Source organism: Neopelma chrysocephalum, unplaced genomic scaffold (assembly GCF_003984885.1).
Source record: "Neopelma chrysocephalum unplaced genomic scaffold, ASM398488v2 Primary Assembly neopelma1_24, whole genome shotgun sequence".
Taxonomy (NCBI): Eukaryota; Metazoa; Chordata; class Aves; order Passeriformes; family Pipridae; genus Neopelma; species Neopelma chrysocephalum.
The window spans coordinates 43,317,058-43,331,884 of record NW_020897693.1 but is presented as its reverse complement, the minus strand read 5'-3'; the positions used below and the strand labels follow the sequence as shown (position 1 = coordinate 43,331,884).

The 14,827-nt window shown below is 34.9% G+C and overlaps 1 protein-coding gene across 3 annotated transcripts in view; it reads left to right on the top strand.

Moving 5' to 3' along the window:
• The window catches only part of ATG2B (autophagy related 2B), a 48,443-nt gene extending 35,080 nt beyond the window's left edge, over positions 1–13,363 (top strand). For all 3 annotated transcript variants that reach the window (XM_027673919.1, XM_027673917.1, XM_027673918.1), the window contains exons 33-42: positions 1,707–1,904; positions 2,502–2,603; positions 4,000–4,078; positions 4,887–5,091; positions 6,085–6,154; positions 7,118–7,200; positions 7,578–7,699; positions 7,877–8,031; positions 9,096–9,245; positions 9,976–13,363. In XM_027673919.1, the coding sequence (XP_027529720.1) occupies positions 1,707–1,904; positions 2,502–2,603; positions 4,000–4,078; positions 4,887–5,091; positions 6,085–6,154; positions 7,118–7,200; positions 7,578–7,699; positions 7,877–8,031; positions 9,096–9,245; positions 9,976–10,206 (1,395 nt within the window). In that variant the 3' untranslated portion in view covers positions 10,207–13,363. The remainder of the gene's footprint in view (positions 1–1,706; positions 1,905–2,501; positions 2,604–3,999; positions 4,079–4,886; positions 5,092–6,084; positions 6,155–7,117; positions 7,201–7,577; positions 7,700–7,876; positions 8,032–9,095; positions 9,246–9,975) is intronic.
• The last annotated feature ends 1,464 nt before the right edge of the window (positions 13,364–14,827 follow it).

Below are 14,827 nucleotides of genomic sequence, written 5' to 3'. Positions count from 1 at the left end.
GGGGAAGAGGAAGAAACCCTGACTTCCTAATGGAAATACAATTAAGCAAGGTGAATGACAGAAACAGCTTCAGCCATGACTCTCTGTGTGTGAATGTTACATTCCTTTGATAACAGTTTTCCATTAGAGTTCAGTAGGATTTCTTTCAACAGTATCTAAATCTAAACAATCACTTGAAAGATGATGAAGGTAGAATTTGTGTAACAAAAGATGTATTTACTCTTCTAACATAGCATTTACTTGCTGAATAAACTTTTTTCTAAAGATGGAAGATATCTATTATAATATTCTTAATGTTTTTGTTTATTATAACCAAGTTTTAAAACTGCTGTTCTGTTTTCCTCTCTTATAGATACGCCTGTTATGAAATTAAATGTTCTAGCAAAATAAACAACATGTAGATCTATTGAGAATGTTCAGCATATCACTTTGATAACTGTATATTAAATAACATCCAGTTATATCACAATATCGTTCGTGCTACTTTCCCTGACATATTTAGCACCTTTCAGGCATAAGTATCTTACTGTTGTTTTTAAGACTGTGCTTAGCTCTAACATAGGAACTAGATGCTTGTGAAGAATACTGGCAAGGAGTTCATGTTAAATGGATCAATAACAAAATCTTTTTAAAATAAGACTTTATCAAACATTTCCATAAACATGAAAGGCACTACATAAAAATAAATGCCTTTTATAGTCTTTATGGGTTTCTAAAGCTTAAAATTCATCCAATTAGAACTTCAAGCTTGCTTGGAGTATGTGGATGTGCCTTTTCTAGAAACAACATGACATTGCAATAAAAAAGAGGAAAGAAAGGAAGCGTTTAATATTCCCTCTGGAAAACTTCATATGTAGAAGTATAGCCATTTCCTAATTTGTGGATATTTAATAAATTAGTGTTAGCACTGAGGCAAAAAGATTTTTTTCCCCCACTTGTACTCCTAACTTGGTGGAAGACTTAATTTCTTCTTATTATTAAGGAGACAATGTCACAAACAGAGGATGTTTCTTTGCAAATCAGGCCAGTAGAGGCCACTGCTGCGCGCCCTCTGCTGGAGGCCGGGATCTGGCGTGGTTTGGTGGGACAGGGAATGGTTTGCATGTTACCACAGCTCTGTGACTGAACATGAGAACTGCATTAAGAGATAGGGAAGGCAAGATAATTCAGAATTACTTAGAAATTAAGAAAAATAATGAATTAGAATTTATATGGACTAAAGTGAGTAAAGAAAAAGGAAATAAGACTGCAAGAAGCGACTTGAGAAGTCAATTGGTAGGGAAGAAATCTTACTTTCTTAAGTGTAGAGGGTGCAGGATTCAAGAATTGCAAGATTGCCTGATACAGGCTTCACCATGAAGTAAGAAGAATGTCAGGATTGAGAGGAAAAAGCAGAGTCAATATTAAAACAAAAAGTGAAACTTGTTCATTGTCTTATACTGACTCTTTGTTTTGACTTGAATTTGCATCCTAAGATATGAATATATACACAGCTAGAAATTGGAAGATTTCTACTGCTACATGTAAAAAGCTGAATAGTTTTCAGAAATCCCAGTATTATTCCTGTAGATTTAAAATAGTAGACAGCTATTAAAATTCCTATGTGTGGTGTGATTTTCTGTTTTGTTTGTTTTTTTAAATAGTATTCTGCTGTGAAATGCTCTTTTTCACTGAAACTGATTATGCTGGTTTTCCTTCTGTTGTAAAAGGTGAAATTCCAGCATGAGGTATACCCTCCATGTGGTGCAGAAGGTGAATCCTGTCTGTTGGAGCAGCCAGTGTCCCGACAGGTTTTTATTGTTCAAGACCTGGAGATTAGAGATCGCTTAGCTACATCACAGATGAATAAATTTCTCTATCTCTACTGCAGTAAGGAGATGCCCAGAAAAGCACATTCAAACATGGTACAGTTATGAAATATGTTAGAAATGTGTTAATTTTTTACAATTACAGTGGTTGAACTATCATTGTGGGGGTTTTGTACTTTTCTTAGAAATCTTGCGCAAGAAAAAGCATGAGTTCATGGAACACTGAAGTAATATAATTTGTTGATAGTTTGCTTGACTCTTTGTGGATATTAAAACTGATTCAAAAGTGAGTTTGAATGCTAGCATGTCAGGTATTAATGTTGTTGAGATTGTGTCAGTTAAAAAAAGTAGATGTGCAGGACAACTTTTGGTAGTTTTCACAATTTGGTTTTGAACAAATGTCCACTTGTATGACTGTGATGAGACTTCACTACACATACAGAGTTGTAGTTTTATGGTATACTGAAGTCTTACTAGTTGTATAAAGGATTTATTAATTTTTTGGGGGTTTCCTCTAATTTTTATTACATTCATAGTAAGTTTTTATTCAATACTAGCTTTATAATTGCTAATAATATTAGCAGTTATAATCAGATAAGTACAGAGGTTTTGCATTAAATATTTTTCCTAGTTAGTGTTCTGAGATTTAATAATTGTGAATGTGCTTCTATTTATCTTATTGGTTTTTTTCAGTTAACAGTTAAAGCATTACATGTCCGTCCAGAGTCTGGCAGATCCCCACAGGAATGTTGTTTACGTGTTTCACTAATGCCACTTCGCCTCAATATTGACCAGGTTGGTTTTTGGGTTCATTTTTGTTTTTTAATTTAAAAACTTAGAATATCTGTTGACAAGGCTGTTTATTCAATAAGTTTTCCTCCTAAGACATCTGATAACCTCAAAGGTTTTGGAATCATGGCTTTTAAAAAGCATGTACTTATTCTTGAGTCATCTGGCTTTGTTCATGAAGTGGCTTCATTTTTTTTAATTGAAAACGTTAATCATTAAACCAGAAGTGGTTCACAACATTTTAGTCAAGGGCACTTGACACTCAAGAAATGCTTCTTTTACTCTGAAGGCTTTGGTCTTGCTGTCAACTGCAGTGGCAGGAAGAACAGAAATTGTTTTACTTTCCTTAGCAAACCTTTGTTCAAAGTATTTTTGATGTACTCGAGAAACATTTGGATTTTTTTAAAGAAGTAAGGAAGGTACATATGTTTGGGCATGCAAATATAAAGTGCATATACTCTTTGTTGAGGCATTTCCTGCTTAATTTGTCATCTTCAGAGAGATGTTTGGGTTTGGGGTATTAATTTAGGAGTTCCACATCTGCCTTCTCTTTGTGTCAACATATGTTAGAGACGAGGTTTTCATGTTGCTATTAGAAAAATTGAACTCTGTCTAGTTTGCAATAATTTCCTCTAGAAAAAATAGCTTGGAAATACTGCCATCTAGTGAGGAAATGTGTTCCCTCTTGGGTACTTGTTAAAGCCTTTTATCTTTTGTACCATGAACAGAATTCACCTTTACAACTTCTGTGAAATTAACCACAGCTCTTTTGGAAGCATGGGGCAGGCTGCATGCAGTCATATGAGAAAACTTGTCATTACTACTTAATCTGTCTTTCTTATCAGTTGGAAACAAAAATGGAAAAGAAAGTCCAGATCATTAATGACAGGATAGATAAGGCACCAGTGTGATGCATCTGTCAGAAAAAGAAAATGAGATGTAATAACTTTAGAACATTAACACCACAGATATTAACGACTTTTAATGAAGCAGTGGTGATCTGTAATGATTTGACTGACTTTGACAGTATTAGAATAGAAACTGTACTTAAATACCCTTTTATTGGAAATGAGAGAGAATGTTGTAGCCATTAAAGCACCTGGGTTCTGGAACAGTCTCCAAAATTACAGTACAAGTGATGAAAACAACCCTGGATTTTTAAGACAGAGCTAGATTTATCATGAAATCATTTTATATGTAGCAGCAGGCAATGGCCAGAGGATCTTCCTGGTTTCTGTCCTAGATTTTATGTGGCTTCTGCACATGTTAAAGGATCAAAAAGAAGAAATGTGTTTTGTTTCATGACTGTGTAGAAATAGAGCTGCAATAATAGGTAATATTTTTAGAGAATTGGGTCTTTGTGTTTATTTTAATCTGATTGTGTTTTATTTTTTGTCATTAGGATGCCTTGTTTTTCCTGAAGGACTTTTTCACTAGCCTTTCTACAGAAGTAGAACTCTTAGTTACTCCAGATCCTGAAGGTATACTTTTCAAAATTCTAGCATAAAAGTGCATCTTTGTTCTCCCTTAATGTGGGTACATATTCTATAAATTCAGATGTGAATCTTGTGTGTATAAAAACTCGTGTTGGGGTTTGAGCACTAACATGAATTACTGATTTTTTGGAACACAGAATCTTTGGGTATTTTAGCTTTGTATTTTATAATTATCAACAAAGGTCTTCAACACCTGGGATCTCGATTGTATAAAAGGTTTCACCGAAATTGGAGCATATTTAATAAGAGCTTCTGAAAAAACTGAAAATTGTGTATATAATATGATGTAATTATTAGATAAAACAGAGTGTGCTGCTTATTTATAATACTGAACTCTATGTTACACAACTTCAAACTATTAGATAGACATACTATTTTATGGAAGAGGTATTAAATGCTGTATGTCTGCAGCTAAAGCAGTACTTCTAATCAACTACAATGTCTGACGCAAAAGCAGTATATACTGAAAAGCATATTTCCACTATTAACTGTATTTGTGCATTTGTTAGCAGCTACACTTTACCTATTTCTGCTGAGATGTCATACTGAAATGCATAGGTAATGAAGCACTCTGCAGTTCTGCCATTAAAACCAGAGGGATTATTTATGCTGATGCATCAATCTCGTCTTAAGCTGCATGTAATAATTTTGGTTAATAACTGAAAGTCTAAATGTTGTCCTGCTAGTAAGTCCTACTAATGTTAGAACTTACTAAGGACACAGTTAATGGTATAAATGCAATCTTTCTGTGAAAAATGTGAGTCAGTTTACTGTGTGTAACTTCTTATCTTAGTTAAAAAGTCTCCTGGTGCTGAAGTTACGTGTAGTTTGCCCAGGCACGTCAGCAGCCTTAAGGAACCAAGTCCAGTCATTTCTTTCTCATCACACAAGCAAGCAAATGAAAATGGTAGCATTGACTCTATGGATGTGGTTAATGGAGATGATGATAATTTCTCACAAGAAACGACGTCATACAGTGATCAGCCAGTATTTTTCAGGTAAACTTTCATTACAAAATTTCCAGTGACACACAGCTGTTCTACTGAATGTTTTAAGGAAAGGTGATGATAAACTATACAGACCTTAGGGCAAAGGTGCATTTTTTTGTTTGTTCGTTGACTGGGTGTGGAAGGCAGATGTATTTATTTCTATCACAGGACAGTAACTAATGACTTTTATTAACTTTTGAACACTATTGTGCACAAGGAAATAAAAATTAATTAAAGCTCTGCCATGTAGAGAACCAGTAATGAGATGTTTTACAAATAAATAAAAAGAGCATTGTTTATATTCTTACATCTAACAATATAAAGTAAATCTAATATAACCAGAAATGAGAGTATATAAAGGAAAAGGATATCATGGGAGAGGTATAAGATTAAAATATCACAAGATAAACTCTAATGTAGTCCTGAGTAGGAAGTGACTGTGAAAATTGTAGCTTGTTATGCAGAAGTTTTTTCACGTATATTCAGATTGTAAGTGCCTTGAACAACAGATGTGTGCTTTAGTAAGCAATGCAGAGCTGAATCGTAAGAGCATCGCTGTGGTTCTATTTCATCATATACATCACTAGCAGAATTTTTTATTAAGTTCTTGTTGCAGGACTAAATTTTTCCTACAAAGCCATCATTTTATGGGGTTTCTTTGTTTGTTAATATTTTTTGTTTGTTTGTTTTTAACTGAATATTGTACTGCGAAAATTGAGGAAAGACGTTCACTTGCAGGATTAGTAGCACTTCTGCAGAACTGTTAAATTTATTACAAATGCTAATCTGATGTTAATAAACCAAGAAAAGCTGAATTTGCCACAGTATTTTGTACATTTATTCTGAAGTACTAACACAATAACTAGAGGATTTATGGCTTACAGAAAAGACTATGGCATTCTATTCCAGGAGGATACGAAACCAGGAGTTTCTTTTGGAAGGATAAATAATTTTATTTCCTTTTCATGTATCTCACTATGAAATTTCCTTTTTATGTTGCAGAGAATTTCGTTTCACATCAGAAGTTCCAATACGGCTTGATTACCACGGCAAACATGTATCGATGGATCAGGTTTGTGTATAATGCTGATGCTATAGAACAAAAATTTGATGTTGTTTGTTTTGTTTTTCCCCAACCCCCATGAGTGGGGGTATATTTTTATGCTCCTTACTCATTATTAATGTGATCAAGACAAATATAGAACACTTTTTTTTTTCTTCTCATTAGTTTCAGTAAAGCTTAACCTTGTTTCACTCTTAATTTGAAACCTAAGGGGTGGATCCTCCAGGTCTGATTAACTCAGAATGGAACTTGCATGACACATTTATGAACTCAATGATTGGCTTGAAATCATAGTACATAGCTGCAGTGCCCCTCAAAGGATGATTCCATTGTCTGATATGAGAATTGTGCACTTTATTTTTCTTATTAATGCCAGAATAAAATGTCATTTTTTTCTCTTTGTTTCCTTCCCTTGCAATCAAGTAACATGTGGGCCTCAGAAGCAATGGCAGAATCTGTTATAAATGCAAAAAAATGCTCATAATTATTCTTAAAATATTCACTGGTTATTATACTGCGTTTAGAAACAGACATCAAAAAATCCTGTTTGCACAACCAGATTTGTGCTTTGACACAGCCAATCAGTAAGAAAATATGGAAAAGTGAAAGCAGCAACTTCTTGAATTTGCCCACCTGTCAGAAATCAAAACGTGAAATATAGTAGCTTTAGAATGCCTGGAACATACTAAAGCCAGAGCTATGTTTACATAATTTATTATGGCTTATTATTTCTGAAGAAGCTGTCTTGTATCCAGATGTTTTTCTTAGAGTAGCAGGTTAAGCCAAATTTCATCTCATGCAAGTTTTCAGGTAACGTAATTTGTAGCACTGTAACAAGTAGCTTTTGGAAGACTGGAGGAGAATCTGTTTGGACAGAAATACCTAAAAGTAAGAGTTGAGATGGTGAAATTATTTCTCACAAGTTGAACAGGTTAAGTAAATTCATGTGACAATAAAATATTTCACTTACAGGGAACACTGGCTGGGATTCTTATTGGGCTTGCTCAGTTGAACTGCTCAGAATTAAAGCTGAAGAGACTTTGTTACAGACACGGGTAAGTTTATTGAAATGTAGATGAACATTGCTATTGCAAATTGAACAAGTTTATAGTGAATAACTGAACATAGCAAATGCAAAGCAAATTTTCTGTTAAGATGTACTTCTGAAATCCAAGATGCTTTTTGACTTTACAAATATTTCTTGAGTCTCGTTTTTTTTCAATGATGATGTTATTCAAGAATAACTTCTCATTCAGAACAGTATTTAATATATGTGCTAGTCTTGGTGATAAACTCTTGAAGTGTCAAAAGATGACACTTGAAAAAGCTTTTCTTTTGTTTAAATGACATCTTTTACTTCAGTGAATAATGAATGCATTTCTCTTATTGGGAATTGTATGTTTAAAAAAAATAATAATTTTATTTATTTTAGTTTGTTAGGTGTGGATAAATTGTTCTCCTATGCCATCAGTGAATGGCTTAATGATATAAAGAAAAACCAGCTACCAGGAATTTTGGGAGGAGTAGGGCCTATGCATTCGCTAGTGCAGTTGGGTAAGTTAATTCTTATTTCTTCTCAGACGCATGACAGTTTTCTTAAAAACCAGACAACACCTCTCCCTCACTAAAAGCTCACCACAAACCATGTTGACCCTTGTTTTCACTTCCTTTCAAGGCATTCTGCTTATTTAAGAGAACTTTCTGACTATGGTGTTCTGTCTTCACTTTCAGTCCAAGGTCTGAAGGACTTGGTGTGGTTGCCAATAGAGCAGTACCGGAAGGATGGACGTATCGTCAGGGGCTTTCAAAGAGGAGCAGCTTCTTTTGGTACTTCCACTGCAATGGCAGCACTGGAGCTGACAAACAGAATGGTTCAGACTATACAGGTATAGTGTATTACTCCTGAAGTTAGACATAAAATGAGAAGTGCTCCTAGTAAGTGCTTTATATTAAACTAGTATCTTAATGCTGTAAATTTAAGGTTGGGAATATGTATTTAAAAGGAAAAAAAAAAGCAGCTGTATAAATAGGAAAGCAGGGACTGGGCAGAGTTTTCATCAGTCTGTGAGGTGAGAACTATGGCATCAAATGCAGTAGTTGGAAAATTGTGTTAAAATACTGCTGAACACCCAAGCTGCTACATGTTTCTTATGGCTTTGATGTATTACAATGTACAGTTTAATACTAAAATTTTCAGCTTCACTAAAAGATCTTTTATATTGATAAAGATGAGTTCTTCACATATGTAGTTTCCAGTAATAGATTCTTGCCTTTTTTAAAAATCTCAACTTATCTGTGCTTATTTAAAACAAAACAAAAGAAAAAAAAGCCCACAAAACCAACAAAGGAAAAAACCCCCAAAACCTAAACCCAATACTATTTGTGTTGATGTACACAAAGTCTATAAAATTTTTCTGGATTTAATCCCAACGTAATCCCAAGGTAATCTTGGATTAAAGAGTTAATGAATTTATGTTCCTTATTGTAAAATACATAATGAAAATACACTTTTACCACCTGATTTTGCAAAAATTGTGTATGTGCTTTAGCTTGAACATATATTGTAAAAAAAAAAAGTGGTATTACTCACGAGTGGGATTATGTGTGTTCTTGTGTTTTTGTAAGAAATACGTAATATTGATCAAATGTTCAGTTTCTATCTTGAGCATTTCATGCAGATTAGAGGATGCCTTTGAAGAGACAACAATTAGAAGGGGAGAAAACCCACCTAAACCCACAACATTCATTCTTTCATTATGGAACTAAATGTATAGTTACAGCCGCACCCATTCCAGAAGTTCTTGTACAAAACCGTAATCTTATGTAAATGAGTATTATTTGTGGAATAAGAATTGTTTTATTTCAATGATGTCACCCTCTTAGTAGTTTAAATTTGTGGTTGGGTACCATAAGACTTCTTACATGTTTTGCATTTGCTCCTGATCTTCAGGCAGCTGCAGAAACTGCATATGACATGGTATCACCAGGGCCTACCTTTATTGAAGCAAAAAAGATCAAGCGATTCCCTCGCCATCGTTTAGCTCATCAGCCAGTAGATCTACGGGAAGGTGTAGCCAAAGCCTACAGTGTCGTAAAAGAGGTGAGTGCAAAAGTGACTAACAGATTAACAGATGCTAGTTTAAGCTGACCAAATAAAGAAGAGGATTTAGGTTTTGAACAAGACTGTCTTCATCAGTAAACTTAAACCAACAGAAACCTTGCATGGCAAAAGCAGAAGTAAACTAAGATATCATGCAGATAAGTGTGAATAGGACGTGAGTGCTCTACAGCTGTGATGGTTTACAACTATTGTAAATCCTGTAAACTTGATTTCCTGCACCGTATCATCCATCCTTGCTTCCTGCCCACCGCCTTCCTGTTCCCTTTGGAGTTACTGTTAATTCTGAGGTAGAGTTTAATCATAATGCTGGATTTAAAAGAAGTGAAAGCTTTTACAGCATGTTATAAATTAGAATGCTGACCTGTTTTTATTGTATTTTTGTATTGTACTTTTAGTTACACATGGTATGGTGTCTATGAAGTAAGGTCTCAGCTGACTTTCCAGTGAACTCTGTCATTTTTTAATATCCCACATTACCGCACAGCTTTTTCCCATACGCACAAGATGTGCCACTGGAAGTCAGATGAAATACTTACATCTCTGAGTTCACAGAAGAACAACTAAATCTTATTTGTATCAGTATAGTTGTACTACAGCTACAATACAAATCACCAAGATGAGAAATGCTGAGCAGTTTAAAATTTCCCGAAAATTAGGAGAGGTTGCTTTTTCTTTTTCAGTGTAACTGATTTCTTTTAATTTCTTGAAGGGGATTACGGACACAGCCCAAACCATCTATGAGACTGCTGCTCGTGAGCATGAAAACAGAGGAGTAACTGGAGCAGTAGGAGGAGTCCTCCGCCAAATCCCACCAACTGTGGTGAAACCTTTCATTGTTGCAACAGAGGCAACCTCAAATGTTCTAGGTGGAATGAGAAACCAGATCAGGCCAGATGTGCGTCAAGAAGAGTCTCAGAAGTGGCGCCTTGGGGAGGATTGAGATTGTAAATCTGGCTCAGCACACAGGTAGCAAGGCTGGAAATGCAGAGGAATGTCCTGTTGGCAGCTTTAGGTGGAGCTCACTTTTTGTCATGCTCATCTCAGGAACAAATGAGGTTTTCAACTGTTATTCACTAAACATCCAACCAAAAATATTTATGAGATGAAAAGCAAATTGGTACGTGCTCATACTGTGTATTACCAATTCATTTGGTAGATAGTGCCAAACGTAGTGAAGCATGCGCTGCCAACTCAGAGACATGCTTGCTCTGTTCCATTTACCATATTTTTCTTGGTATGTTTAACATCTGAAACAGTAGCCTGTATGGTGAAACTAAGTGGACTTTAAAGAGGTTTTCTGAGCATAGTCAAAGAACTGTCTTCAATAAAGGGCTCTGCAGATGCTCTTCACTGACTAAAGAATAAAAGCCTTCATTGTGGACATGTGACGTGAAGGCTGTCTAATATGGAAGCAGATAAGATAATACTGTTTAGTGGTCATAAACATCGCTTTTAGCGTGGCACTTACAGCAAGGACAAGCTTGATAACCATTCAGAGTTTAGATTCAGTGTTGATACACCTCCAAACAGGATTTGTTCCTAAATATTAAATACCTACTTTTGTGGGTTTTTGAAGAACCTGAATGTTGCAGAAATGTTCTGTTGTGTTGCACTTTAAAGGATATGGCCTGTATATTGTGCTTTTTTTATAGTGTGAATAAAATGTAATGTGCATTATCCTTTATGTGGTTTAGAAGCTTACACAAATTATTGAAAAGAGCATCATTTGATGATGATCCTACAGAAAAGTGTCTTAAATTTATTTAAACTCATTATATGTTAAAACATTTTTTGTCTTCTGTTACACTAACTACAATGCTAAAAATACGTATTCTTCAGGAAAACAGCAGTTGATTTTAATTGTGGCCAACAGTTTTTTGTAAGAATGAAAAATCATAAGTAAAAATGAATTATTTCATAATTTCATAGTTAAAAGGCTATACAGACTTTATTTTAATACTCTGCTTTTGTTTAAAGTTCATATTGTTGCAAAGCTGCTGCTCTCACAAGATATTTTTAATTTAGATTGTGTGTCAGTTATTTGAAAATGAGTATTTGGGGTTGTTTAATTGGAACTTGGAATGGGTGAGAGGATTTTAAAAAAGGACAGCAAAACTTCAAAAATTAAAGTTGGTACTGACATTATTTACTATTTAGTAGGTGACCAGGGTCTCCAGAGAGCTTTATTAAGCACCTGACATTGCACCATTTTGGGGCAGTTAAAAGGCTTGGCACTAGCTGTGCAATAATTAACTTCTTTTGTCTTGTATTAGCAAAAACTGGAGGCTAGAAAGTAAAGACTCTTTTGAATACAAAAGTACTCATTTTGAATTTCAACAGGTTAAACTTCGAATGACTAGCCAGGATGTAAGTTTGTCATAGTCCTGTGCTAATCATAAGTGGAAATTCTGCCTATATGCCATGTGGAAAATCTCCACTGAAAGGGAGACATCAAATGCTATTGATCAGACTTCAGTCTCTAAGGGTAAAGAGGAAGTAGTTTATCTCTCTTTTATTTAATATCTGCCAATAGCATGATGGGCCTTACAGGACAAACAGGAGTGTATGAAGGAAAATAGTTGTTGCTTGTTCATGCTGATAATATACTCCCTATTCCTGAACACCAAAGAATCTGCCTGGAGGGTAAATGATTTGCAAATGTCCCCTCTGCTGGGAAGACTTTTGCAGTATGCTTTATTATTTTTCATAAAACAAAGTTCCAGTTAAAAGCAAATTCCTTCATTGGGTGACAGGTGATATTACAAAGGTTTGTTTCCAATCGCTGGAATCATCTAAGTTGTGATACACTTCGAAGACCTGGTTATTTCAGTTAAAAGACTTGCTGCAAGCAGGAGGAGATACTTTTGAGAGGACAAAGACCTGCAGATTTAATGACATGAAGTATTTTTTGATGTAGAAATGCTTGCTGCAGTGCATACTTCTGTCCAGTAATTACAGAGCTTTGCTTTAGTGAGAGCTCAAAGTGTGAGAATTTTTGCACAGGAATGAGTTCCACGTTTGCAATGTGGCACCTCCTGAATGCCTTCTCAAGAAGTGGTGAGGAGTCAATGCAAGTAAGTAGCAATGCATCTTTTTCATTTGCAATTACCATACTATGTAATTTCAGCTAGTCCAGTTCATCCAGTTAATTAGAGTACACTGCAATGGTATAACTCTACATATTTTCTCCCTTTTTGACATTGCTGAGAAGGAGCAGTGGCATTTCAGTGTTCTTTTCATTTTCAGTTCTGTCAAGATCTGGTTGTACTGCAAGGCAATTAGAATATATTTTTATATGAGGGCATGTTGTCAAGGTAAAACATTTTTATAGCGTGTCTCTCATTGTCAGCAATATAGATTGTACGAACTTATTAAACTTCACTTTTCACTATGTAAACCCTCTCATTTACTGCTTGCACTTTATTGAGCCTTTTCAGTGAAATCGATTCTAAATTTTTTTCCAATGTTTTATTTTTACAAGCAGTTTTTTAATTTTAGGGTGTATATTCTGCATTGTCGCAGTGTTTGAAATGTTTAAAAAAACCTAAAAGCTCACAAAACTTGCCAAACTAGTCTTTACATCAAACTAGTTTTCAGGATGTGTCTTGTATGGAGTGGCTTGTGTTTTAAATCAAAAAGTATCATGTATGAGAAGGAATTCATCAGATGTTCTCCTCAATGCTGTAAATTTTCAAGCACTTAGAAAATACGCAAAATGAGGTTTGACTCTTGACATATTTCCTGGAAATAGAAGCCTATGGATACGTTACTGCATTCTCCGTTAGCATGAGGAGATTTGTGAAAATATTGTTGTACTTGAATTTTCCACCGAAACGAGTTGCTATAGATACTGACACTTTTCATATTTGTAGGGGCTGTAAACTGACACAGTCAATGTTTAATTCTCTCCACGTTCTCTGATGTTGAACTGACTAACACTACTACTGCTACTACTGTTACTTAGTCCGATACCGTCCTGATAGACAGAACTGTCATCCTGGGTTTTCTTAAGTGTCCAGGTGCTTCAAATAATACATCAGTGAGTGCCTGGGAAGTACCTGAAAAAAAGACAACCATCTTTTGACAACAAACAAACATCCTTGCTAAGAATCTTAGCAGTGACTCATAGCAAATCATCACATCCATGCAAAGGCAGCTTCCATTTTCTTTCCAATATCTGTTCATGGTTTCTAAATCCTGTAGGTTTTCAGCAATGCAGTGTATCCTACACATACTTGCCTAATGATAAGCATCATCAGTGACTCACTGGTCAGTCCCCAGTGAATTCATGTGTGCTTAAGGGATGTGACCATTTGCTCACTAATTGTTTGATTGTGAACATCCATTGCTTGCTTTCATTTAGAGTTCCTTAACTGAGTTGCCAAGAAAGGTTTTTTAATAAACCAAAAAGCAGTTTGATGGTTATGAACAAAACACTCTTACTGAACATGATCCATACACCTGCAAATGTGATAGTGATTTTACTTTAAATATTGAAATGTATGCATTTTGTAAAACAATGAAATTCAAGAATTCGTTTGGAGTAGTTAAATATTTCTAAATCTTTTGCATACCCTAAATGCCCCAGCAGTATAGGTCAGAAAAGGTGCGGATATGTATTTCAGTTTGGATCCTAGTGTGCACAGTTCTTCAGTCTCCAGGCCTCATGATTTAAGCTTCTGACAACTGTTTTAAGTTGCTCTACATGCTGAATCTTGTTTACAATTAAATATTAGATACTACAAGTTAAATACGTAAATACAAATCATGCATTTGTACTGGATTTCTTAATAGTAAGGTAGGTCAGACAGAAACACAGCAATTTGTGTATATGTTTGTGTATATTTTTTACATTTTTGCACTTACAGTAGTTTTGTTGTATTGTTTGTATATAGTTTGCTAGTGTAAAGAATATAATCTCATGAAATAGAAACCACTGTTGAAGGGAATTGACTATTTCAACTTGAGTTATTTTGCTTAAAGTTCTTGTCCCCTCAGTATGTCCTTGAGAATTATTTTTAACCATAATTTATATGGCACCAAAAGTGTATATTTTAGCTTATGAAAATGCCGAAAGGCCTGAGTGCAAATAGGTTGTCTGTTAAATACATTTAATGGAAAAAAAAAACCCACAAATTTGTAACAATACATAAATAAATATCTGAATTTGTTCCTTGAGTTGGTTTTCTCTACCTGTGAATATAACTGACCCAGAAAACAGTCTCCCAAAATACTGGAATTAACTTAAAGCTTTTTATCTACCTGGCTATAGAGTTGCACCTCAAAAAAAAAAAAAATTATACTGATTAAAAAAGGAAAGCTTTAAAATTGCATGGAGGTCAAAAGGTAGGAAATTAATTAAGCTGGCTGATATGACCTGAAACCACCTCTACTCTGCATCAACAAAGTGCTCTTTACCTGTATGATCAGATACTGTGCCCCCCATAGGCCTGTTGCCACATTTATTTACTAAGAATGTATATCTTATTTCTGCATTCAGTGGAGATTTTTAAAGCTTTATTAGCTTCCAAACCCTGTGAAGGATGCAAAATAATAAATGT